General features: G+C 41.6%; 1 protein-coding gene across 2 annotated transcripts in view; it reads right to left on the bottom strand.

Annotated features, from left to right (window-relative positions):
- Window positions 1-27,870, bottom strand: part of LOC115406914 (uncharacterized) — a 110,793-nt gene extending 82,923 nt beyond the window's left edge. Inside the window, exons 1-5 of one of the 2 annotated variants that reach the window (XM_030117225.1) lie at window positions 27,818-27,870; window positions 27,390-27,716; window positions 26,754-27,059; window positions 26,456-26,650; window positions 25,065-26,368 (exon numbers count right to left, since the gene is read on the bottom strand). In XM_030117225.1, the coding sequence (XP_029973085.1) occupies window positions 26,463-26,650; window positions 26,754-27,059; window positions 27,390-27,716; window positions 27,818-27,860 (864 nt within the window). In that variant the 5' untranslated portion in view covers window positions 27,861-27,870 and the 3' untranslated portion in view covers window positions 25,065-26,368; window positions 26,456-26,462. Of the gene's footprint in view, window positions 1-25,064; window positions 26,369-26,455; window positions 26,651-26,753; window positions 27,060-27,389; window positions 27,717-27,817 lie in introns of those variants that run through there. The other variant, XM_030117193.1, reaches the window with a different exon arrangement.

The raw sequence follows: 27,870 nt of genomic DNA on the forward strand, positions 1-27,870 counted from the left end.
TTAGTTTAAGCTTCAAGAATGAAACAAAAAAGTAATAAGTTGGTTAAATTGTGTAACGAGATGTTGTGTTGTAGGGTGAAGAAGTGACACAAACTGTCTTTGTTTTCTAAGTATATTGCAGTTTTTGAGCTTTCCTAAATCTTGTTTGTAAAGTGTTAAAGCAGGGAAAATTTGAGCATTAGATGTTTTTATTTGATGTTTTATTTGTTGATGCATTGTTTAGGTGGCAAGTGTGTAATAACGTAGTGTTTTGTTTTTTTTTCCCAATCCCCAATGCTGATGGAAACACTTGACACTGAAAGATTTTTTCTGACTGTGGTTGAACCCGGTGCTGATTTGATCAGTCCATCTTATTTTACTGGCATGAAATAAAATTAGGGCCTGAAATCTTCACGCCCCCTACCCCTGACTGCAGCTCGTGGCAGGCCTTTGCTTTTGTTTTCTCCCTGCTTTCCTTTTCTTTAGGTGGCCGTGTTCTTCTGGTGAGTGAGGTGTGGACTGGTGCAGGGAAGCAGCTGAGTGCTTTCACCTGCAGTGGGACGCGGCCTATATCAAACGATTCGTCTCCCTATAAAGCTGGCTCAGACCACAGCGCAGCGTTGGACCGTAGATCTAACAACAGTTAGTTGAACCGGTGTTGCTCTGCTGCTTTCTGCTGCACACTGCTCTGCTGTGCTCTGCTCTACTCAGCTCCGACAAGGCTTGTCCTCTGCAACCTTCAGGAATCACCCTGCTGCATCAAGTCCTGGATGGTGCTGCTGAGCCACCTCTGCTTCACTCTGTCTCTGCTGGAAAAGTCTCTCAGACCTCACCCCTCTGGGCTGCTGCGTCAGCATTTCCACCTAATCTCTCCACTGGCTGAGCATCCACGATTCCATCTCCTTTGTTTTCTTCTCAGTGACCTCTTTCCCTCGGTGGGTTTTCAGTTCAGTTATTAGCTCCTTGGTTCCCTTCTGTCCTGGTTAGGATTGTGTTGGTTCGGTTTTTGTACAGTCCTTGGTTTATGTTCATGGCTTATTAGTTCCTTTTAGAGTCGGCCGGTATTTCTACCTCGGCAGTCTCGGTAGTAGTGTTAGAAGTTTAGAATCCTGTTTCTGCCCCGAGGAAGTGCCTCAGTATATTCTTGGTGTAACTGGATTGTTCTGGTTTTTGTGTTTTCCTTTCTGTAAATGAAATTATTGGTTGGAAACTACTACTGATTCAATTCAATTCAGCTTTATTTATAAAGTGCCAATTACAACATAGTCATTTCTAGACACTTTTAAAGAGAAAACCCAACAGATCCACATGAGCAAGCATAAGCTCATGTGGCTCAAATACATTTCATGTATAATCAGAATAGTCTTTGTTGTCATTGCAAGAAGTTCGCGAAGTTACAAGTTACAACGAAATTGCTTGTGTTTTAAAGATGCCCAGGCAGCCAATTATGGCGCTCCGTCTTGAAAAGGAAACAATTTTCACACAGAAATTGGGGGAGTGGGGGGAGGGGTGGTGGTAAAAGATAAAAGATATGTCAATTCAGACCGCAGCACAAGCCAATCAGCAGCTGGTCGATCCTCATAAATCTGAAAATGTAAACATCCACAATGTCCTTGACGGACATGGGTGCCAGGCATGTGACACCCCTCCACTTCTACCAGGCGTCCATCACATACCCAGCATGCCGAGTGCTGTCCGGACAGGCAGGATCCCCCGCTCCTGTGCTCTTCGTTGAAAAAAACGTATCAATTGTGTCGAGAGACCAGCTGATCAATTCCATGATTGATATTTGGTTTGTTCGAAAAACCAAGTCAAGTGATTACTGCAGTCAAACAGACGAGACAAGAGTGCAGCAAACAGAGACAGTAGGGGGGGAGAAGCAAAGTAGGGAGCGATAGAAAAAGTATCCGCCTCCTCCGAGAGGACAGAGCACATAGACTACAAGAGAAACAATGTGATCTGCTGTGTCTCTGTCTGTCCCTGAGTCTCAGAGGCTGAACTCTGACAGACATGGAAACGGTTTCGATGTCAACTTTTGACTTCTTGAAATTGGGCAATTTAACAGTTCAAGATTTGTTTTTCAAAGCTTTCAATCATGTTTCTGACAATTGGAACTGTCGTGGAATTTTATTTTAAAAAGTATCCTAGGCCAGTCACGGTGCAAAAAACCCCACCAACATATATTCCAGAAAAAACGTAAAATCCTCAAGTATATCCACTCTTGGTTCTTGAAGTCTTCCATCGTAGTTCTCCTCAGAAAAATCAGGCAGAGTCAGAGTCAGAATGCAAAAGGAGGACTTTATTCCCAAAAACACCTCCTGGCAGCCAGGTTGACCAAAAGAACTGACGCGCCGATCACTCTCCGCTCCATCTATTTATACTATTTCTTGGGGGTTCGTTGCTGCTTAATTAATTCTTCTTCAAGACACAATTGTTCAAACATTCGTTGCGTCTTAGTTGAGTCTCCTTCAAGACACAATTGTTCCCCCCTCCCTACAAAGGTCATGGTCCGTGACCCCTTGGGAGGCCCACTCAGCCTCCATCAAGTCTCCTTCAAGTCTTCCCAAATGCCAGGTGTTGTGCAACAAATCATGGTGTTACATTTCTTGTCCAATGAGCCTCATTTACACCAGAGGGAGACAGAGAGACAATTGACCTGTGGTCTTAACTTTAGAAAAAAACAAACTGTCCAGCTGCCAAGAGGCTGCCGTAAAAATGAAAAATGGCAGGCTGGCGAACAGATAAAGGATACATCTCTTTTCTACACCTGTGTCTACTAGCATACTATAACTAATAGAGACATGCATTACATGAACAATAGTAAATAACATAATATAATAAGCATGATGTAAAGAATATTATAAAATTATTCTACAGAACTCAAACCAGAGAGATGAAGCAACAAGCACGACTGGAATTTGAAGGGAAATTCATTTCTGGCACACTGCTCTCTGTAAATGGTAAAGTATATCAACTCACAATCATCTAATAAATATAGATGGATGAGCCATAATATGATGACTGACATGTGCAGGAAATCACAAAGAATATCAGTGAATATTTTGATATCATAGGTCCTGCTAGTAAGCGGCCTTTTTTCGGGTGCATTTTTGTATTGAACGTAAGCGTGGGAGGTGACCAAAATGAAATAGAAACAGATAAATTCAATATTTGAGTGTGGAAGTACTTTAAATTTGAATGAAAATGAAGTTTCACAATTTCAAGTCTTGTTGAAAAAAATCTTATTTTAATAAATGCATGGCGCCATGTAGACAAAAATATGATGCAAGACATTTACAACAGTGTTACAGGTAAAATCACATTGTGTGTTTTTCAAATGTTTCACATTTACATAATGACAGAAAATCTTGAAACAATGTAGTTTTGCTGTGGGGTCACTAATGGGTGCTGTTCGTTGTTCTTGGAATGAAACCACACAAATATGTGCAGAGAACACGTCACTACAAAGAGTGACATTCGTATGGACAGATGATGAAGTTGGATTACTGCTGCAGATGACTCTCAACTATAAAACTCCAAAGTTTCAAGAGAATATGGACTGGGAGTCATGACAGTCTGGAGGCCGCCATTGCTGTTATTGTCAGTGGACGTGCACATGTGTAGAAGTACGATGTACATTGGCTGTGGTCATGTGTGGAGAGATTGTGTTTGGTAAAGGAACTAAAATGGAGACAAGTATGTGATTTTTTTTTGTGATTTATGCAAAATGTAAGCTCATAAGATTTATATGAAAATCAGAGTCTGGTCAAGCTGACATGGTTGTAGAAGCTAGCGACAGAGACCAAAAGCGTGTTCTGACACCGAACTTTAAATATTTATTCGTACTATGAAAATTGGGCATTTTTGAATGGATTCCAAATAGATTCATGCTCTTTTTGGGGATACAGTCAGGTCGGCACCACTCCAAGTCGGCCCCGGCCAACTCGGCACCGCCCCGGGATACAGTCAACTCGGCATCAAGCCAAGTCGGCATCAAGCCAAGTCGGCATCTCGCCAAGTCGGCCTCGCGGGCGGGGGGGCTCTCGAGTGGCCGAGTTGGTCGGTGCGGACTTGACTGTAAGCTGCTTACCAACTCGGCCAAAAGCGTCTTTCTTTTTTTTTTTAATCACGATGGTGGATAATGTACCTGGGAGCTTCATGTTTGACGTCCGAGTAGCTTAGCTACAAGCGCGCAGCGCTTAGCGGCTGTCTGGTCATGTGACCGGTCCCAAGGCATTCTGGGAATCGTAGTGCAGCGATGCCGGCTGCGCCGCGACGATTTGCAGTTTTTTTCGTGCCGGCAGCGCCGCTTCTCCTCACGTAGCAGGCAGGGGACTGGAGGACAAACTGTGTGGCTATGGTGACTGACAGGTTAGAGGTGGAGAATGGACCTGGAGCTTCATGGTTGACGTCCTGTTTGAACCGAGTAGCTTAGCTACGAGCGCACAGCGCGAGCGGCTGTCTGGTCATGTGACCAGATCATGCGACCGGCATGTGATCCGCGAGCGCTGCATGATCAAACCAGTCGCCTGCATTATAATTTTATTGTAATGTTCTCCACCCCTGAAGTTTGGTCAGCCAGTACAGTTAGATTTACAATTAGATCTAAAACATGTAGGGTCACCGCTCCTGAGGACTGGAGTTTGACACGTGATTTAAATGTATACATGACGACCGTCATTTCAGTGAAATTAAATGTATATAATATTTTACCGGAGGGCTACGTTTATGAGCTTATGAACGCCAAGAAACCACATGAACAGCTTAACATGTACGACTGGTAATCGTTTGATATTACAGTCCCAGTTGCTATTACTGTTGACGCACACGAGATGGCGGGCAAACAACATTTACAACAAAATACATGCTTTTGCAAATGACAATGTTTGTTAAAGAAAAGAATAATGACTGATAAACTAACAATGTTGATCAGAAATGAACAAATCAGCATAAGCATAATGCAATACAGGTATTATGTTGTGGTTGGGATGAAATACAACAAGTATGATCGAGTTCGTCATGCAGCTTCGGTCTTCCTAGGTTTCCACTGATTGGGTAAAAATAAATTAACTGTACTGGCTGACCAAACTTCAGGGGTGGAGAACATTACAATAAAATTATAATGCAGGCGACTGGTTTGATCATGCAGCGTTCGCGGATCACATGCTGGTCACATGATCTGGTCACATGACCAGACAGCCGCTCGCGCTGTGCGCTCGTAGCTAAGCTACTCGGTTCAAACAGGAAGTCAACCATGAAGCTCCAGGTCCATTCTCCACCTCTAACCTGTCAGTCACCATTACCACACAGTTTGTCCTCCAGTCCCCTGCCTGCTACGTGAGGAGAAGCGGCGCTGCCGGCACGAAAAAAACTGCAAATCGTTGCGGCGCAGCCGGCATCGCTGCACTACGATTCCCAGAATGCCTTGGGACCGGTCACATGACCAGACAGCCGCTAAGCGCTGCGCGCTTGTAGCTAAGCTACTCGGACGTCAAACATGAAGCTCCCAGGTACATTATCCACCATCGTGATTAAAAAAAAAAAAGAAAGACGCTTTTGGCCGAGTTGGTAAGCAGCTTACAGTCAAGTCCGCACCGACCAACTCGGCCACTCGAGAGCCCCCCCGCCCGCGAGGCCGACTTGGCGAGATGCCGACTTGGCTTGATGCCGACTTGGCTTGATGCCGAGTTGACTGTATCCCGGGGCGGTGCCGAGTTGGCCGGGGCCGACTTGGAGTGGTGCCGACCTGACTGTAAACCCTCTTTTTGAAACCAACATCATCGCCCCCTGCTGGATTATTCCTGGAATTCGAGCTTCTCAGCACTTCTGTATTGACTCTATTTTTTTTTACCAGTGGAGTGTTGGCAGTTGGTTGTGACCTGCAGTCACCAATGAAAAAGTGCCCTTAAAGGTTGATTGATCGATTGATTTATAAATTTATTCCTCAGCTGAGACAGCCCCCCAACAACAACAACAAAGTAAATAAAATAGAGTAAAATAAAATAAAAAATGGAAAAAGAATTGCAGAACATGGATGGATAGATAACCAATTCTACAGAAATAAATTCAATTTTGACTTTTGATTTCCTGATTCAGGACCAGAGTTGAATCCTGTTGTCATTATGTAAACCCTGTTGGCTCTCTGTGTTACTGTCATTGCAATCCCAGTTTTTCTCAAGACAAAAAAATCTCTTTTGCTGTTAGATTTACCCTCCTTTATCCGAAAATGTTACTGATTTATATAACTGTTTAAATAAATAATCCTCATGCCAAAGGCAACTGTGACTGAAGTTTAAAGCAGAACACAGAGATACACAAACACTTTAAGGCTGTCTTGATAAAATGTCAACAGATTTGAATGAAAATTAGATGAAGTGTGGTGTAGCTGGTTTCAAATGACAGAGCAGAATGTAAAATTGAGAACCCAACTTTATAAAGACTCCAAGAAGCAATGCCAGACATTGACTTTCTAATCCAAACCAAGAGCCTGGACAGCAGCGTAGATCCTCTCTCTCTCAGACATGCTTACATCTCCTCTTCCACCACTGTTGGTCTTCATCATCGTGAAAACAGCAACAGAATAAATCCCTGAGTTGGCAAGTTTTGTCCTGCTGAAAGTTGGTGCAGACTTGGCCAAATAAGCTTGATGTCTCTGAGGAAATATTCAGAAACGGAGGTAAATATATGATACATTTATCTGCAGAGGAAAACTGGATTCTATGTCAACTTTTTTTCTAAGATTTTACCTGTTGATTACTGCTGTCTGGTTTACCATCTGTTTTCAGAAAGAAAAAATAAGATTGCGGTTAATTAATTTACAGCTGTACGTGGTGTGAAAATATCCTGATTCATAAGAAACCTGCATTACCATTGTTGCAATTCTTCTTCTTGATGGTCCAAATGAGACAGATTGAAACAGTCACACTTGCAGCCAAAGCAACACAGACAATACAAAGAGCTATTTCTGTGTGACGCAAAGGTATTTTGTTGGAATCTGGGAAAGAAAAACATTCAATCATCATGATTATTTTTTTCTTTTTGAAGTTCAGAAACCACTTTACCAGAAAAAAATATTCTTATCTCACCTTTAATGTCCAGTTTTGCTCCATTTCCAAACATGACCTCTCCACATGCAGCCACAGCACAGTAATAAGTACCAGCATCAGAGACATTGACCTTCTTAGAGAAGCTATAGAAACATTTCTGTGAAGAGTTTCCACACTCTGCATTGTCTCCATGAGTATAAATGAAACTGGGGTGAGATTGATGTGATCCTGCTCTGAACCAGTGAACTCTGTAATCTTCTGAACATGTTTTCTTCTCAGAGTCAGAGAGGACCGAACACTGCAGAGACACCGACTCTCCTGGACGGACCGCAGCAGACGGAGGAGCTTGAATGATGTCAGAGATGGGAGATTGGGGTCCTGGAGGACACAAGGTAAATCTACAAGACCATTTCTGATAAAGTTTTAAGTAACAAAGTCAGTAAATACGAAAGTGAGAAATAGGCGGGGAAACACATAAACGGAAAAAATAAACTTAATCAAGAGATTATGTGGTTTGAGATCTCTCAGAGATCATCCTCTACGCTTGTTGCTCCTGTAAATACTCTCTATAATCTCCAATCTGAAGTTTACCCAGTTCTATCTGACCTTTGACATGTTTGACAGCCCTGAATTTTCATGTGTGTTTAAATTTATTCATCATGGAAATGGAAAAAGATATTGTGTAAAATACTGAAGACAAAGAAGCAGAAGTTCACTTTACCTTGAACTGTGAGAAGCACTCCTCTCAAAAAGATCATGTCAGTCAAGACGGTGGTCTGGATGCAGTAGTAAAGTCCAGTGTCAGTCTTCTGAGTTTGATGAATGTTCAGAATAAAATTTCTGAGTTCTTGTTTGGTTGTAAAATGAGGAGTTTGATTAACTTCACTTGAATCATAGCCAATTGTTCCTCCCAAGAATTCAGGCTGGTGACCAGAAATGATTCTGATCCAATACACCTTTTCTTGGTAATCAAACGTAAGAGGACACGTAAAAGTCACATTTTGCTGAGGAGCAACAGATTTTATCTCAAAGTTCTGATCAGTTGAACAACCTGAAAGAAAGAAATTTGTTCATTAAATCAAAAAATGGAAATATGACATTATCATTCAATGTATGTTCGCTGATTCAGTTTTCTAGAAATACTTACAGCCCACTGCGATCATCAACAGAAAACTAAATATGACAAACATTTTCTGAGAAATCCTCCACTGACTGGTTCAATGAGTGTCTCCTCTTCTTTTATACTCTCTTGAAGTGGGAGTGTTTAACGTCAGAACAACCTGATTGGTTTGTCGTCACTGAAGGATGTGATGATAGTCACACAATGGAAATGTTCTGTTGTAAAAACGATCTTACCACATGAAACAGCATCGACAGCAGACTGTACGGTTTTATGTTTGCAAAATTCACGAACTTCAAACACAAAGAGATGTTGATGGATCCCTGGTGGCAGTGCATGAACAGAATCAAATGTTTACATGGAATGGTGATTTTTGCTTTTCAGTCTTGTGGAGGAGGTGGATGAGTTTAAAAAATGCTCACACTGACTTCTTCAAGGTTTTGTGCAACTTCCAAGTTTGGAAAACAAGAAATGACGATTTGCCCCAAGAACATGGTTGTCGTGAGTATACATGATTAAAAAACACAAAATTAATTAAGAGAAAACAAAAACACAGATGACAACTACTCATACGGTCTAAACAGCCCCGGACAATGGAGAGTGAGTGAGGCCAAGCCGACAGATGTTAAAAACTTCAACTCTCTCAGCTCTCCTGAGGAAGCACCACCAATTACGAGCTGAGTGATCAAATAGTATCAAACAATTTAGAAATAAAGCAACAAACTAAGAACAGGTTTATCTAAGTATCTTCTGACTTTTAGTTCCCTTGTTTAGCCATTTGAAATCATGGGTGTGAAATAGGGCTGTCACGATATCAACATTTCTCTTCACGATTATCATTGGCAAAAAATATCATGACAACGATATTATCATGATATTTATTTTGATTTATTTAACTAATAAAGGGTACAAACATTCAGATTAATCTTCAATTTTATTTTTGTTTGTTTTCTCTCTTTTCCCAGATGAATTACATTCAGAATACCTGTCAAATGAGGTGTTGAAAAAATATGAGAACAGTAACTGTCCAACTGCATACCAAAAGTGTAGTTTTGATATACTGAATCTGATTAACAGAGGATCCACAGCAGAGGCGTAATTTACGTAGGGTTGGTGGGTTATGAAAACCCACGGGCCCTGTTGGGGTGAAATCCTGTACCACCACCACACTGCCGAGAATTTTTGTTTGTTTGTTTAAATCCAAGGCGGAATGAGCGCAGCAGCTGCTTCTCTCCAGCCAGAGGCGCCGCTACTGGCTAGGGCCCCGAGCTGACAGGGGCCCCGAGGAATGGCTGACATCAGTCAATTTCAATGACAAATTTAAGGTGCTACACTAGACGCTGCAACGACAACGCGTCGAAAATCCTTCGCATGGGGCCCTTTCCGAGTACTCACCAGTTAGTTGCTAGAAGGGGGCCGGTGGAGAAGACGGCGGATATCAGCGACACAACTTGAAACCCCCGGACACATTACAATGACACGTCTGGAACCTACCTAATTGGGCCCCACTACTACCCGGCTTGCATCAATGTGCAGTCAGTGTTGCTAAACACACTTTATTTGGGTTAGGACAGAGTGCCTCGCTGTCGTTGTCGGCCACGGCCGACATGTTTAGTTCACTCGTGACGTTCGCTAACTGCAGGAGGGAGATGAAGCAGGACGGAAGAACAGGAACGGATTTTGAAAATACACTTCAACACGTTTCAAGTGGCACTAGATCCTCTATGCCAGGGGTGCTCATTACGTCGATCGCAATCTACCAGTCGATCGCGATCTACCAGTCGATTGCGGAGGTAGTACTGATCGATCGTGGCGTGACATTAAAAAATATCAGCCTATCATTCATCCCGTCAGTTGATTGATATACTGGGCAGCCAGTTAGATGACAACTGAATTTGACATTCAGGTGACCAATCAAGTGCAAACAACGGTGCTAAGTGCAGCAGAACTTACGATGTCAGCCTATCATCAATCCCATTACTTGATTAACATACAGGGTAACCAGTCAGATGACAACTGGTTTGCCCTTTACGACACCACGCATGCGCAAACCATGGTGCTAAATGCTAAGCTAGTCAGCGAATTATCTCCGATTTGAAGTCATTTCTAAAGCTTCAGGATATCAAAATGAATGAGGGAGCGGGACCAAGTAAGAAGACAAAAACATATCACTTTCACACGGAATGGGAGGAGGACTTTTTTTTCACAATGTCATTTTCGAAGTGCATTTGCCTCATCTGCCAGTTGTAGAATAATTTTATAATATTCTTTACATCATGCTTATTATATTATGTTATTTACTATTGTTCATGTAATGCATGTCTCTGTGAGTTATAGTATGCTAATAGACACAGGCGTAGAAAAGAGATGTATCCTTTATCTGTTCGCCAGCCTGCCATTTTTCATTTTTACGGCAGCCTCTTGGCAGCTGGACAGTTTGTTTTTTCTAAAGTTAAGACTACAGGTCAATTGTCTCTCTGTCTCCCTCTGGTGTAAATGAGGCTCATTGGACAAGAAATGTGACACTATGATTTGTTGCACAACACCTGGCATTTGGGAAGACTTGATGGAGACTTGATGGAGGCTGAGAGGGCCTCCCAAGGGGTCACGAACATTGACCTTTGTGGGGAGGGGGGAAGAGTCAACTGAGAAGCAACGAATGGTTTTGAGTGATTGTGTCTTGACGAAGACTCAACTAAGACTCAACGAATGGTTTTGAACAATTGTGTCTTGACGAAGAATCAATTGATAAGCAACAAACTCTCAAGAAATAGTATAAATAGATGGAGCAGAGAGCGATCGGCGCGTCAGTTCTTTTGGTCAACCTGGCTGCCAGGAGGTTTTTTGTGGAATAAAGTCCTCCTTTTGCATTCTGACTCTGACTCTGCCTGATTTTTCTGAGGAGAACTACGATGGAAGACTTCAAGAACCAAGAGTGGATATACTTGAGGATTTTACGTTTTTTCTGGAATATATGTTTGTGGGGTTTTTTGCACCGTGACTGGCCTAGGATACTTTTCAAAATAAAATTCCACGACATATTATTGGCGAGCTCCAGCCAGGAGGAGTAACCGGAGATTGATTTTTATCTGTGGAGGAGGACTGATTCAGCACACTGTGGCCACAACAATTGGAGGTAAGCAGATTAATTTATTCTGCGTCTAAATTTTTTCTGTGCTCGATGTCAGGTCTCTGCCCAGGTGAAATCTAAAACCGGATTAAATTAATCCAAAAGAACCTAGTTAAAGTTAAAAAGTGATTTTTAAAGATAAAAATGACAATTTGATTTAAAAGAAATTCAGAGGGGGAGTTCGGAGTCAGAATGCAAAAAACGACCAAATTGCATAAGAGTAACGACCATGGTGCAGAAAGAGTCTGCTTGCTAAGGGTAAAAAGGGGCCGCTTGCATGCGCGGACTGTCTTCAGGCTGCTATGTGTCTTAACTTCTGAGGAGGAAGCGACACCGCGGCTAGAGAAGGGTCGGCTAAGTATAAGAGTGGGAGCCGCTTAAGGATAATTCTCCTAAGACAGGAGTAGGCGCCAGTGTGGAGATGCGGATACCGCTAAGGGTTTGTTAGACAGGAACAACTGTAAATCAATAATGTTCTAAATTTTACATGGAGTAAAATGCATGCAAATTTGCTTGTTTGAATATTAAATACAAAACGCTATGTTTAACACACATTATTTGCTCAATTAAAGTAAAGTTTAGATAAGTCTGAAATTTAAGTAGTTTAAATTCCTAGTGATCTGTATTAAAAGAGAATTTTGCAGTTAAATAAGGGTTTATTTGGAAATAATTAAGGTAACAATTACTCATAATTTTTATGTCTAAATGGTTGCCGAGGTTGTTCTAAGCAAATAGCGCTCTATACTATTCTGGATGTGAGTGTGTTGTTTCTGTGTAATTTAACCTTAGGGCTGAATGGGTAATCTCTGCCTTAAATAATCCTCCCAGAAGAGGGGAGAGAGTGTAAAACAGGAGTGGGTCCCTTACGGACGGCCGGTCCAACCTATGAGAGGTTAATTTGTTGACTCAGCGGAGAGACTGGGCTGTCAAAGTGAACTCTGGGTCTGAAGCGTAGGTTGTAAACCAGTCAGCCTTCTCCCAGGAGAGGAGAGAAAGTGTACACAAGAGACTCCAGGAGAGGGTCAAGCACGGATGGATCCGTCCCAACTGCGGTTACCGCCAAAGGTCAATTTGTCGGCTCAGCTGTGAGCTGGACCGTCAAAGCGAATTTTGGGGCTGAAAGGGTGGTTGTAAAACAAAAAGCCTTCTGACGCGGAGGAGGTAATTGTGTCTATGTCTAAGTAAGAGTGTGTAAAAATGTGCAAGTGAGTGTTAGAAAGACGTGAGGAAAGGAGAAGGGGTGACTGTGCGTATGAGACTGTATGTGAGAGTTTGAAGGAGAGCAGATGGTAAAAGGAGCAGAAACTTTGGTCAAAAAAAGTACATATGTAAATAAAATGTGCATGTAATCATAGGGTATTTTAGCAAAATGATATAAATAGTGTAAATAGACAGAAAAGGAAGACTGACTAAATTGAGAAGGTGGAAAATTTACAGTAGGTTTGCCTTCAAACGAAACGACTTAAGAGTATTTTAAATACTGCAGCTTTTGTGACGTTACAGTTTTTATTATGAGACGGGTATGGATAATTATAGATAGGAAATTGTAATTGGGATGATGGCAGAAATTAAGAGATCGAATTTAGAACCCTATAGTACAGGGCTGCGTAAAAGAGTACGCTGAGAGTCAACCATGGGGGAGTGACTGCTAGTGAGTAGAGGCAGAAGTGATAAGGAGTATTTATTACTCTCCTGAGAACATAGGAGAGATATTGAGATGCATGAAATAACTTATTATTGGATAGAATGTAGATATAAAAACGAAAACTGAAGTTGAATTGTGGCAAAATCGGCAGGAAATAATTCAGAAAACTGTGGTATTTGACCAGATGTGTTATTCTAACAAGTACAGGGGGAATTCCCCGACGTGCTCTGGACACGGGGATCAGGAGCCGCTGGAATGCAGGGGGGTTGGACGCGTTATCTTCGCAGCTGAAGTGAAGCACCATCAAGACGGGCTACTTTGCTGCTAAGTAATCCATTACGGCACGGATTGGCAGTAAAATCCATGGTTGGATATCAGTCATTCCATGAAAGGGTAACAGGGTTCCACAGATTGGTTAGTATCTCAGTTTAGGCTTACGGTTTTATTTCAGTATGTATTTTTGCATCCTGAAAAAAAAAAAGAGAGAGAAAAGACTTTAAACGAAATGTATTTTCTTTTTTCTTTTTTTTGAAGTTTTGAATGTAACTACATGAAGAAAAATACACAAATTTAAAATTGCAAATGCCTTGACAAACTTTTCCTTCTCGTTCTCCTCCACTCCTCCACTCGCCATGGCTTTCTGAAACGGGTGATTTGCGATCTGTAGGTGAGAGCTCCTCTTGCTCCTCTGGCTCAGATTTCACACATAGGCAGGAGGAGGGTGTGGAAGAGACAGTGATTGGACAGCTACTCGCAGGGTGGGGATTTCTTTAGCAGAGTGCTTATTTATGCAGGCAGACAGACATAGAGATCTGTTCTGCAAGTAGGTGGCCAGCTGTAAGAAATTAATTAATTAAGCAACGACAGACTGTGGTTTATAGGTGAATTGATCTATGTATGTCGTACAGAAGGGTTTGGTACAAAACCGAAAACTGCAGCATCCCTAATGATTATATTAGAGAACTAGTATTGAGAACAGCAGTTCTAAATAAAGAAAAATAAATAAATAAATAATTTATTGTACTAATATAAACTACCCCCACAGACACAGAAGCTGTGTGGAAAGAGTCATGGGATTTAAAATGGATCAAGAGGACAACAGGAGGAACAGGTACTAATATGACAGCACCCAAAATTTGAAAAAGAAATTCTAAAATGTATAGAAAATAGAACAACAGAACTCCCGAAGGGGCAAAATGGCCTCTAGGAGTCTTTGATGAGAAATGTTGTGACGAAATGGCATCAAAGATCAAGCATTATGAAGATGAAGATTTCAGCAACAGAAGAGAAGAGGATCTGAGTAAAGAACTGACAAACAAATGGACAGCAATGCAACTTGGAGAACAGAGCAAGCAAGTTGTGACAGTAAATCAAGAGCAAGGAATGCTGCAATGGATTTGGCTGGAGAGGGGGCGGAGACAGCTGACACCAGACAGGCCCACAGCTCCTAATAGCTCCACCCACCTATCAAATTCCAAGAAGTGGGATGAGAAGGGGGGCTACACAACCAGCTGCCAGGCAGAGGAGAGACACCTGCTGGAGAAGAAGAGACTCTGCAGAAAGTGGAGACAGATGACATTCCAACCACGCTGCAATGAGTTCATCTGCGGTGGCTGCAATAGGATCTGTGGATCTTGTATAGGCCTCTACAGCTATGCCTGATGCTGTAGACCTGACTGAAGACCGATGGCATAAAACCCCATGATCTTTCAAGATGGATGGAGCCAACAATTTTATGCCAACTACAAGCCAACATAATGTGCATACCAGAAGGGGTATGTGGATTTCCCTGACAAGGAAATGGAAGAATCAAGCACTATGATGTGCCAACAACCAGAGGGGACAAAACCAACAACCCTGATCTACTGGATCTGACAGATGGAGAACTTCATTCAACTCTCGAAGAAGACGAAGAGCTAATTCTACAACAAGTGTCACTGGAAGTATGGTCAAGACATAAGACTGATGTGGGCAGAGTCAAATCAGTGAAACCCATCCACTGCCAAACAGAAATTGATACCCATTGAAGCAACATGCAATCAAAGGCATTGAACCAACCATGAATAGGATTAGTAGAAATGGGAGTGCTAGTTAAAACAAAAAGTAGATGTAACACACTAATCTTCCAATCAAGAAAAAAACAATTCTACAGATGATAGGTTGGTTCATGATTTAAAAGCTGTCAATGCCATTGTCGATGCTGAGACTACGTTGTCCCTGATCCACATACGTTGTCCCTGATCCACATATGTTGTCCCTGATCCACATCAAATGTTCCACCAGATACTAAATGGTATCTGCATTTTTCAGTGTGCCGATAGATAAGGAGTCACAGTATCCTTTAGCTTTTACATATCAGAAGCAACAATATACGTATACTCGACTTCCACAAGGTTATGTAGAAAGTCCATCAGTATATGATAGAATACTAGCCTAAGACTTACAGCATATAGATGTTGCGAGCACAGTAATGCAGTATGTAGATGACATAGGAAAGAGGAACATAGTTCCATCAGATAGAGGCGATAACTCAAGCTCCGCAGCCACAAACGGTAGGACAAATGCTTTCCTTTCTGGGGATGACTGGATATAACCATCCATGGATAATTGACTATACTGGAAAAAGAAAAAAGAAAGGAAAAAAAATGCTCCATTACGTGCACTGAAAAAAGCTGCAGACCAATAAAAAAGGAACTGCAGTCGACACCAGTTCTAGGTAATTAAGTTATTCTTGATGCTCCTGAGCTCACAATCCAGCAGTGCGCCGCGGTGAATCCTGCCACTAAAATGGTAACTCCTGATGAGGGTATCCAATATGACTGTAAACAAGAAACAGACAACTTTATGCGGGAATGTGATGATTTATACAACCAACCAGTAACGGCTGATGTGACTTTAATTATGGATGGATCTTGTTTTAAGGATGCCATGGACAACCATGTGGGTTTTGCCATAATTGAACTAAAGCCACATGGCACCTTTATGGAATTATAAAGTACTAAATTGAGAAAACCATGCTCTGCCCAATTGGCAGAAATAAAGGCTTTTAGGTTACCCATGCAGATGAAATTGCCAAACTCTTACAAGTAATGTTCCTTTCGATGGCAGTTACAGTGATTGAATGCTCTGCCCATCAAAAGCCAAACAACTTAATAGCTAAAGGTACTCGTTTAGCTGACGAAGAGGAAAAAAAAGGCAGCAGGGGTAAGTATGTGCCCCATACTGTTTGCAGCTGATTGTGAACCCTTAACTACTCTGTCTTCTCTTATAGCAGCACAGGACAAGGCAGTCCCACAGGAAAAAACGGTGTGGCTTAAACGGGGTGGGGCCATGATCACCCTGGATGGGCCGCAGCGGGGTTTGTGGAGGAGTTGTACTGGACATTTTGTCTTGCCACTGTCTCTGCTACGTTGTGCTGTTAGGAATGTGCATGGTCAGGACCATTGCGCAAGGGTGGAAGTGTTAAGACGCTTAAGAGATGTTTGGTGGTCACCATTTCTGGCACCCACAGTTGATCGAGTGCTGCATGAATGTGAAGTATGTGCTCAGTATAATACAAGGAAATCTTTTTCGGCACCCATTGCGCATATTCCTCCACCAGACGGTCCATTTCGTCATCTGATGATAGATTTTGTAGATATGACTCAAAGAATTGGATACATGCGATATATTCTTGTGGTAATATGTCGTTTCAGCAGATGGGTGGAAGAAGTACCAAACTATGCACCAGACAGTGGATCTGTAGCAAAGTTTTGTGTAGAGAAGTTTTCCCAAGGTTTAGTTTCCTGACACATGTAGTTCAGACAGTGGATCCCACTTTGTGGTGGAGGTAATAAAACGTATTATGAAAATACTTGGGATCCAGCAGAAGTTTGGATGTATATAACCAACAGTTGCAGGGAACAGTTGAATGAGCAAATGGAATTTTGAAATCTAAGGGAATTAAGTTTATAGCGAACAGAGAGAACAAACTAAGATGTCTAAGAATGTTTTGCTAAGTGTTGTCAAACTAACTAAACTAACAGACTAACCCATCTAACACTGCATGAAATATACATAGGGAGACCCATGCCTATACCTTTTTTTGAAGGGGCTTTTGGAAGGTCTATCTTGTGAACAGCTGGAGAAGTTATGTTCAACAATTGTCCTGTATTTGTAAGGTGATTTTTCAACAGGTAAAAGGGGCTAAAGAAGATGGAGAGGCTGAAATCACACCATCTCTAGAATGAGTGCGACCTGGAGAGGGGGTATACATAAAAGGTTTCAGAGGGAATGGAACCAACTGAGACAAGGAGGTCCATTCAAAGTTGTCCTGACCAAGTTGCACTGCACTGGACATCGAGGGTAAGACTGTTTGTTTCTATTGAAACTACTGCTGCAGGGCTGGCAGACTGCCCTCAAAGCATCAGCAGACACCACCTGAGCTGGAAGGGGAAGGTAATACCTCCAGGCAGGGAAGAGGCAGCTACAGGAAGGGAAAAGATGACGCCTCCCCTTAAGATTAGGCGCAGCAAGACAGAAATAAGATCTTAAAGACTGATCTCCAAACAAAGCAACAAAGAAACTAGGAGTAGAGATTTGTTACCAAGAAGGCAAAGGAGTGATTCAGTGAGGATTCAACTAAATTAGAAACAAATAGGCTCTGGAGATTTAGAGTCAGGAGAAGGACCGTTAAGATATAGATTATGAAAAAGTTTAACGCAACCAATAGGTTGTTGCGACCGTAAGGTTGCTATGCTACCTCACCCCACAGTAGGTGGAGTGCTAGCTACTTCTGGAGAACTCCAGATAGGGGTAGTATGGAAAACAAAGAAGAAAATGTTTATGGAAAGAAGAAAAAAAGGGAAAAAGGTAACAATGTGCCGATGGTGGATACCATTAGAAGAAAGCTTAATGGGTTATTTGTCTTTATAGGAAAATCATGGTGGAGAGCAATATTGACGGGAATACACCCGTGTTGGACAACATACCATCGATGACTCAAGACCAAACAGGGGAGAGGACGTCGGACAGTGTCTTCCAGTTGGAGCCTGTCCCATGGCAACTGACGGTGGGGGATCTACAACCAGGACCCAGCAGACCTCGCCCACGAGAGTCCACCGGCGTGTATTGGGCTCCACATCTAAGCTGCTATCAGCCTCCGAGGACCTACTACCAGCATCCCCTCCCAACCTATGTCACCAGCTCACAGGAGACCCTCTCCTCACCTCCCCTCCCTTCATGCCAATGCAGGGATGTGCTCCAGCGCAGGAGCAAAGGGCGCTGATCACACACATGGGTCCCCGAACCCCTGAGAAGCCCAGGGAGACACCTTTCTCCCCAACCTATGACCCAATATCATCTGAGGGCAGTGACGTCAGCGACAGCGACACCAATGCTCGTGTAGGATCCTGGTTTCTGAAAGTTTATGTTTATACTCGGGAGGACCATGCCACCATGCCTTTGAATGATGTACGAGAGATGGTGAAAGATGGTCAGGTGTTGGAAGATACACCACATAGCTGTGTGCGTCAATACTTGCCACTCGCAAAAGATGATTTGCTCTTCGGCATTTCCGCTGGCAGCAGGAAGCGGTTCCCGCTGCATCCAATAATACCCCAAGCTTCACTGAGTAGTGTACTGCTGCTTGTATCCCTCTGTTGGGGAAGGTTCAGTCAGGAGATTGATTGATAGTGGATGGTTAACCGTTAGTATTATAATCTCTGTATTAAGTTAGTAATATAATCTTAGTATGATCATTTATGGGAATATGTATCATGCTATTAATCATTTTATGTAGATGATTTAGTATATTCATACATGTGTACTGAAACCACATAACCTTTTTGAAAAGGTGCAAGATGTGCCGCAGTTAAATACTGCCGTTACACGCTTACAGACAAATGCTTGTGTTTGCTATGAATAAGTAGTTGATTAGTTGTAGTGGTGTAGTATGAGACTTGTTCGTCTCAAAGGGGGGAAAATGTAGAATAATTTTATAATATTCTTTACATCATGCTTATTATATTATGTTATTTACTATTGTTCATGTAATGCATGTCTCTGTGAGTTATAGTATGCTAGTAGACACAGGCGTAGAAAAGAGATGTATCCTTTTTCTGTTCGCCAGCCTGCCATTTTTCATTTTTACGGCAGCCTCTTGGCAGCTGGACAGTTTGTTTTTTCTAAAGTTAAGACTACAGGTCAATTGTCTCTCTGTCTCCCTCTGGTGTAAATGAGGCTCATTGGACAAGAAATGTGACACTATGATTTGTTGCACAACACCTGGCATTTGGGAAGACTTGATGGAGACTTGATGGAGGCTGAGAGGGCCTCCCAAGGGGTCACGAACATTGACCTTTGTGGGGAGGGGGGAAGAGTCAACTGAGAAGCAACGAATGGTTTTGAGTGATTGTGTCTTGACGAAGACTCAACTAAGACTCAACGAATGGTTTTGAACAATTGTGTCTTGACGAAGAATCAATTGAGAAGCAACAAACTCTCAAGAAATAGTATAAATAGATGGAGCAGAGAGCGATCGGCGCGTCAGTTCTTTTGGTCAACCTGGCTGCCAGGGGGTTTTTTGTGGAATAAAGTCCTCCTTTTGCATTCTGACTCTGACTCTGCCTGATTTTTCTGAGGAGAACTACGATGGAAGACTTCAAGAACCAAGAGTGGATATACTTGAGGATTTTACGTTTTTTCTGGAATATATGTTTGTGGGGTTTTTTGCACCGTGACTGGCCTAGGATACTTTTTAAAATAAAATTCCACGACACAGTCTACCATCGCAATACCAAAGAAGGGAAATGTGGAGCGGCATTTTTGGACTGTTCATGGAAAATACGACACCGACTTCCCGCCGAAAAGCGAGCTGAGAAAGAGAAAGGTGAAGGAACTAAAATCCCAGTTGTCCGGACAGCAGTCATTTTTCACACAACATACTTCAAAAGCGAAAGCCGCCACCGAAGCATCGTTCCGGGTGAGTCACGCCATCGTAAAAAACAATAAGTCCTTCCAAGATGGAGAGATGGTAAAAGAGGCATTCGTGGAAGCAGCTGACTCATTGTTCCGGGACTTTAAAAATAAGGCAGAGATATTATCTTCAATCAAAGCTCTGCAGCTGTCAAGACATACAGTTACACATCGCTGTGAAGCCATGGCTGAGGATTTAATGCGGCAATTGTGGAAGGACATCAGAGATTGTGAGTGTTTCTCATTGCAGCTGGATGAATCTACTGATGTGAGTGACACAGCCCAGATGTGCATTTTGGAGCACCCGCAATGGTTGGACGTGTGAATGGATTTTTTGCAAAGTGCAGGCAGGACAATGCGTTCCCTGACTTTTTGAATTACCATTGCATAATCCACCAACAAGCGTTATGCGCTAAAATGCTCAACATGAAAGAGATCATGGATGTGGCAACGAAGATCACCTGTTCTATTCGAGCCAGATCTCTTCAAAGACGGTTATTCCGTGCACATCTGGAGAAGGCTGACTGCGACCACTCTGAGTTGTTGCTACATACTGACGTGAGATGGCTTAGCCGTGGAAAATTCCTCCAAAGATTTCGAGAGCTCTGTCCGGAGATTAAGGAGTATTTCCGTGTATCTGGACACGCAGAATACACGCAACTAAATGATTCTAAATGAACAGTTCTGGAACTTACTCACAGAGGAAAAGTACCCCAACATGAGGAAATGTGCTATCTCCTTGACTGCATTATTCAGCTCCACCTATTTATGTGAGTCAGCCTTTTCCTACATGAAGATTATTAAGTCCAAATACCGTTCCACCATGACTGATGAACATTTGGAAGTGTGCTTGAGGCTGGCTGTCAGCAGCTACTGTCCGGACTATGCATCCCTGGCTTATTCAATTCAGTGCAAGTCATCAGAGTGAACTCAGGTAAGTCCAAAAAATGTTAATAGTTAATTATTTTGTGTGTTTTGCAATGTTGGCTCATTCATGCAAGGTACATCAACATACATTGTACATACAAAGATCATTGATAGATCATTTTGACTTGGTCATTTTGTAAGTAGCTCGCGGACTGAAAAAGTGTGAGCACCCCTGCTCTATGCGATATTATCATATGCACATTTTGAACGCGATATTGAAATTTAATTTTTTAATACCACAATTATTGACAATACTGGTATACCACGACATTGCTAGTGTGAAATAATGGCATGAAGTGCATTTGCAACCAATTATCTACTATTTGGACTTACTAAATGAGTCTGTCTTCTCTCACCACCACTCCAACTCAACACCAGACCCAGAGCCTGAGAACAAAGGAGGGCCTTAAACCCACTCCCAGAACACAGTCCGTAAACATACAAGTGGTGTTCATTGTGACTTTAAATTACTTATTGGTGTGAGTGTGTGGTCATTTGTCTCTCCATGTTTGTCCTGTGATGGACTGGCGTCCTGACCAGTGTGTACCCTGTCCTTGACCACAGTCAGCTGGATATGGTTCCAGAGCTCCGAGATGGATCAATTAATGTTCTCTGTCCACATACACAGGGCATGATCAAGAATTTATCAACTATATGCTGACAATGCAAACGTAAGTGTTTTCACTGTTTCCCTTGCTGTTAAAAAGTTGCAGTATGCTGTCAGCTATGTTTTACGCATTAAGTCACTTTTTATTTTCAATCGAAAGTTTTTTTCCAAAAGTAGAATCAGCTCAAATAAATTTAACTTTAAAAAAAAACTTTAAAAAAAAAAGCATCATTATAAAAACAGATACATGTGAAATTTTGAAAATAAGTATTAAGCATACAAGAGAACCTGTTAGGTATCTACTTTAATTAACTCTACTACTATGGGACAATTGTATCAACTGTACATCAGGCCGTTGTGACACTTGTTCCTGAGACAAGTACACTAAGTTTATAAGATATTCTGCTAAAGTGTAAACATACGTGCATGTTCCGGAGATATCAACACTCACACACTATTGTTCCAAACATCCTCGATAAGGATGTCAGCTCTTGGTTGGCAGCTGACATCAACACCAAACTGTCCAATTGCGAACAAAGTCCAGCCTATCTGTCGGGGCAGGCCCAGCCCAGAAGGACATGGAATAAATGCTCTGTCTCATGAACGATCAGCATCCTTTCGGGGCGAAATACTGCGTATCTTTCCCTGTAAAAGTCCAGCGCTGAACATTACATCTGGCTATACTTAGAATAAATGGTAACAATCTTAAAGTAACACTAAGGAACTTTCAGTTTCCGTTGATTTTGGCGGCGCCAGTGGACAAAAGCGGTAGTGTTTTGCCTAAAGGAATACTACAGTTCCCATGAGGACTAGTGCGTGACGTCGTAAAATGCTGCTCCCGGTGGCATGCTGTCAGACTGAACTCGCCTACATTTGTTTCCAGTGGCTGTGTGAAGGACAGATAGCGACGAGGTAATGAATCTAATGGTGGCTAAACAATATTAGATCATAATGTGACGCATGCCGTGTGCTGGGTTCCTACCACCCTCCTCACAGTTTCTTAGTCCAAGTGAAAGCAATACTGACGCCCTCAGCCCGTGACAGAGGGGTCATTCAACCCGTTGTAAGTCGATGTGTCATCACAAAAGATATTAAAATGTTTTATTAAGGTTGAAAAGTTCCTTAGTGTCGCTTTAAGTCAGTTGTTTTGGCATTTTTCATACCAAGCATAGAATCAAAGAACCGGGTGGAGTTGGCCTGACGGAAAGTCTAGGCTCCAACAAACCTATCATTAAAACATTGTTACACATTAAAATAAATGTTGTTTTTGATTTGAGACACTGAGTTTCGGTTTATGGTGAATGTTTATGTCTAATCCACTGATCAGGATTCCTCCCATTTGTTTGATAATGACACCAATTTCTTTCTTTCTTTTTTTCTTTTTTATTTTTTTGGGGGGCGGGGGGGCAATTTTCCCAGATGGTGGAGCATAAATTTTAAGTCGGGGGAATTCTGTCCGATTCAGTATTCCTTTTAGCAAAGATACTCCATCCTCCACGACCATTTGTTCATTTCTCTGTTTAAAAACAATCTTATCAGTGATTAGGATAGTGACTTCCCTCTTTGACATGAGGAGAATTAAACTTTTGTCCATCCCATTTGCAGTAGTTTCTCATGTTTTGGATGCATTTCTTGTAGGTTTACAGTATGTGACTTCTGTTTTTCATTAACACTGAAGGAAAGGAAAGGAAAGATGGCTCCCCTGAGGGCCCCCCCCCCCCCCCCCCCCCCCCCCCCCCCCCCCCCCCCCAAAATCAGCTTGGCCGCTTTTTTTTTAACTCCGATGACGGATATAAACTTTAACCATCGTCTGAAAGCAACAATCAAGCAAGACTGTGAAGGGTCTGCGCTTGGTGAGTTTCTCACAGCAAAAGACGTTTTCGCGTGTCTTTGTGTGTAGAGAAACTAGAGCTAAAGAGCTAAAGCTAGCTAGCGTATTTGTTTTGAAGCGCTGATTGGTTGAAGTACGCTGTCAGTCAAAGTCCACAGGGGGAGAGGCGGGGAGCGTTTTCTCTTCCGGGTTTCAGAATTAGCCCCAGAAAATCTTTTATTTCACACAAAATGACTTTTCCTTAGCACCAAAAATAAACTATTACCATGTTAATGCCATTTCTAGGGTTTGGACTAGCTAAAAAGCATGATACAACCCCTTTAAGAGAACTTTGCTGCTCAAACAAGTCTGCTGAGAGTCGACTCTGGTGGAACACAACAGAAAGAACAGATTGAAAACACTACAAACAGTCAATAGAACATTAGATTCCACAGTAAACAGTAAATGTTCAAAATACACCCAGAAAACAAGAGACCTAAGTTATGATGGATCATTCTTCAAAACACTGTTCACTTTTCATCAAGGGACTGTCTTCTGTAGACCTGCAGCTTGTCTCTGATGGCTGTTTTTTCTGCTGGACAGTCCTCCATCGTGCTCTTGTTCTCCTCCTGCTGTGTGTCATGCCCGTCGCTTCAGAAGCTGGACTGGATGCTCTGGTGGGAGGATCACGGTCACCAGGAAGCCTGATTCCTTCATGGTTTTTGAAGCTTTACTGACCATGTGGTCAAGCTTCGTCATAAAATATGTGCAGTCTGGCATAGTACAGGGTCTGGGATGGGATGCTTCTCCTTCAGCATTCATTGCACTTCATTGTATTCTTTTAGTTGGTTCAATTTCGCAGTCAATGTGACCACAATTGATCTGTATTTATCTGTCGTTGGTGCTGGGGCTCATGCTCTGTGTGCTCTTTCTTGAAGTTCAGTTTCTGGCTGAATGTCCAGTTTGTCTCTGGAGTTTATCCACAAATGTCACTACTGAGTTGTTTTCTTCATCCTCCAGCATGTTGTAAATTAGGATATTGTCTCTCCTCGCTCTTCCCTCCTGATCGATTTGCTTTTCTGCATGTTGAGCCTGAACTTTAAGCTCGTGTCTCAGTATCTGTTCAGTTGTTTGTTGTCTGTTTTCCATGGCGTCAATGTGAGTTTCCGCTCATTCGATTCTCTGCTTTTGTCTTGTTAAGTTAATCTTTAATTAATACCATCCAGCTTCTGCCATGTGCGCTTCTTCCCCACAGGATTACATCTAAATGAAATACCTTGGTGACCATTCAAACAGTTTCCCTGTCATAATATTTAATATTCAATAATATTCTGATATAAAGGACAACATTTAAACTTACGCATTGACACGGGCAGCAATTTTCTGCCACGGCATCTCCCTCTCTTTCGCTGCTGCAGCAGTGTTGCATTTTTTTCAAAAAATGTGTTCCAGCTTCCATATGTCGCTCTCCGCTTCTCTGTTTCCATGGTGACTCGTCGAATCGGTGCTCCATTAATGCTGGCTTTTTATAGTTGTTGTGCACACGCTAAACTCCAGGTGAAACTACTTGAAGTTGAGTAATCCAACTCAAATCAGCTGTTGTGTAACCGAAAACCCAGCATTTTCCCTTTCAGAGTAGATCAACACAGAGTTCAGGATTTCCCTCAGAGTTTTTTTCAATCTGCTTGGTGAAATAGACCCCTGGTGTGTCACTGTCACAGAGCTGCTTGAACAAGTCATTCAGATCTCAAGCAGTAATCGACACACACACACTTTAAAACTAAACTCAACATCCACGAAACAACTCAGTGCTCACAGCCAGAGTACCTGATGAAGCTGATGGGTTTATTATGGGTATTTTATTTTCTCAGCACACAAAAATAAAATTCAGAGTGACCTTTTTGTGACTTTTGGTTCTGGTAAGAGACCATTTCAATGACTCCTAAAATCTTTTCTGTGACAATATCAGTTTAATTTTCACTCAGGAAGATCTCCAGTAAAACAGCTTACATGATGAGTTTTGCCTTTGAACCTTGAGTTGGATACAAACTGTGTAAATTTGTTGCTTCTTTATGCTATATGTGTTCTTTTCTTCACATTTTTGCTTGTGCCTGAAACTAAGTAAAGTGACCTTCGTTGTGGTTGTGATTTTAAACAAGTACATGACTGCAGAGTTTTTTTTTCTTTTTCTTCCTGTCTCACCCTCTGGTTTCATTTCAGGAAGTACAGCCTTTTCAGATTGAGGTTGTTTTCAGAGCGATTCAGGGAAACAGCAGTAATTCTACATGAAAGAACGACTACACTGATAAACCTGCTCACTTTCTGACGTCTTTTCTTTTTAATCTCATGTCTGGTGTTTAATGGTAGCTGCTAATACATGAAGGGAGGTGTTCAAATTCATGATGACATATGGGCAACAGTTTAATCTATTTCTTCTGCTTATTGTACCCACTGTGTTTGTGTGTGAGCATGCACATCTGCACGTGTGTGTATGACTTTGCTTGAACTTAAAATCCTCGTTAAAATTCCTGTGCAGTCTTTCACCTGAACATGCTTCCTCTCCTTCTGAGCAGGTTGATCTTGAGTCTCAGTCACTCTGTACGTCTCCTTCTGCTGATTTGGGCTCATTCAGTAAATGTAGCAGCAACAGTCGTGTTTCAATGCACTGAAGGCTTATGTTTACAAATAAACAAAGGTACAATTCACAAAAAATCAGTATGCATGAAAATGAAGTCTAAAATGTGACAAAAGTAAATTTTAGTTGTGTACATCAGTTTATGCTGAATTGAAATGTTTCATCCAGCAGAAGTTGTTGTTCTAAAAACCTTGTTATAGATAAAAAATAGTCAGATAACGTTGAAGACACTGTCATGAACATCTGAAATTCACAATAATTCACAACAAGCGGGATAATATTTACAAGTGCAATTCCAGAGCATTTTTTTGTTTTGTTTTGTTTTGTTTTTAGACATAGCATCAAAAACCATCATGACAAATTGATTTTTTTCATTTTTGGTAAATTGTGATTGAGTGGTGTAAAAGCACATCAATGTGTATCTTCTCTTTATGATCTGAGTGTGTTTCCTCTTTCCGCTTTGGTAACTTTTCGTCTGCTGAAGGTTGGTGCAGAATAGATCAATGAAGCTTCACCTATAAGAGAAAACACAGGTACAAATTCTATGACCACACATGTGATTTCTTTGATTACTTCAAAATAATGTCATTCTGTGACTTGACCTGCTGATCACTGCTGGCTGGTTTTGCTCGCAGTTTTAGACATTCTGCTGTACATGACGACCGTCTTCACGTCGTGACAATCCTTTTTCTCATTCGTCCAAATGAGACAGACTGAAACAATCATACTTGCAACAAAAGCTGCACCAAGACTGTAAAGGGCTGTGTTGGCTCTTTTCAAATCCTCCTCTTTGGATTCTAAACACACACACAAAAAAAGTTATAGTAATATAAACATCATTTCATTGTGTTCTAAACCTGTGGAATGAAATAAGTTTTCAATACTAATGACTGATCTTACCTCTAATGTCCAGTTTTGCTCCATTTCCAAACATGACCTCTCCACATGCAGCCACAGCACAGTAATAAGTACCAGCATCAGAGACACTGACCTTCTTAGAGAAGCTATAGAAACATTTCTGTGAAGACTTTCCACACTCTGCTTTGCCTCCATGAGTATAAATGAAACTGGGGTGAGATTGATGTGATCCTGCTCTGAACCAGTGAACTCTGTAATCTTCTGAACATGTTTTCTTCTCAGAGTCAGAGAGGACTGAACACTGCAGAGACACCGACTCTCCTGGATGGACCGCAGCAGACGGAGGAGCTTGAAAGATGCCAGAGATGGAAGATTGGGGTTCTCAGAAGTACCAAGCTCAAAGTAAGAAACAAATCTAAAAACAATACTTAAGCCTTAAGTAAATATGAAACTGAGAAAAAGTGATTCGAAAAGTATATATATATACATATACATATATATATATATATATATATATATATATATATATATATATATATATATATATATACACATACACATACATACATATATATGAATACACGTATTTGTGGAATTAAGTTGGTTATTACAGAATTAGAATTTATGTCAGTACATATGAAAGATTACATATCTAAATATGAAATGAGTTTACTTTACCTTTAACTTTGAGAAGCACTCCTCTCAAGAAGGTCATGTTAGTCTTGCTGGTCCGTATGCAGTAGTAAAGTCCAGTATCATTGATCTGAGTGTGATTAATGTGCAGAATGAAAGTTCCAGGTCCTTGTTTGGTTGTGAAATGAGTCGTCTGAGTAACTTTATTTAAGTCAAAGGCATATGTTCCTCCCAAGAATTCAGGCTGGTGACCAGAAATGATTCTCAGCCAAAATAATAGATCCTTGACCCCAAATGAACGAGGACATGTCAAAGTCACATTTTGTTGAGCAGCAACAGACTTTATATCAAACATCTGATCATCTGAAGAGCCTGAAAGAAAAAAGAAAATTGGTCAGTGAATTAAATACAAAACAGAATTTTCATCATCACTTGATGTGTTTGCTGAATCTGAAATTTCAACAAATACTTACCTGCGACTCTGATCATCAACAGAAGACAAAATGTGACAAACATTTTCTGAGAG

The sequence above is a fragment of the Salarias fasciatus genome, chromosome 2 (assembly GCF_902148845.1).
Source record: "Salarias fasciatus chromosome 2, fSalaFa1.1, whole genome shotgun sequence".
Classification (NCBI taxonomy): domain Eukaryota; kingdom Metazoa; phylum Chordata; class Actinopteri; order Blenniiformes; family Blenniidae; genus Salarias; species Salarias fasciatus.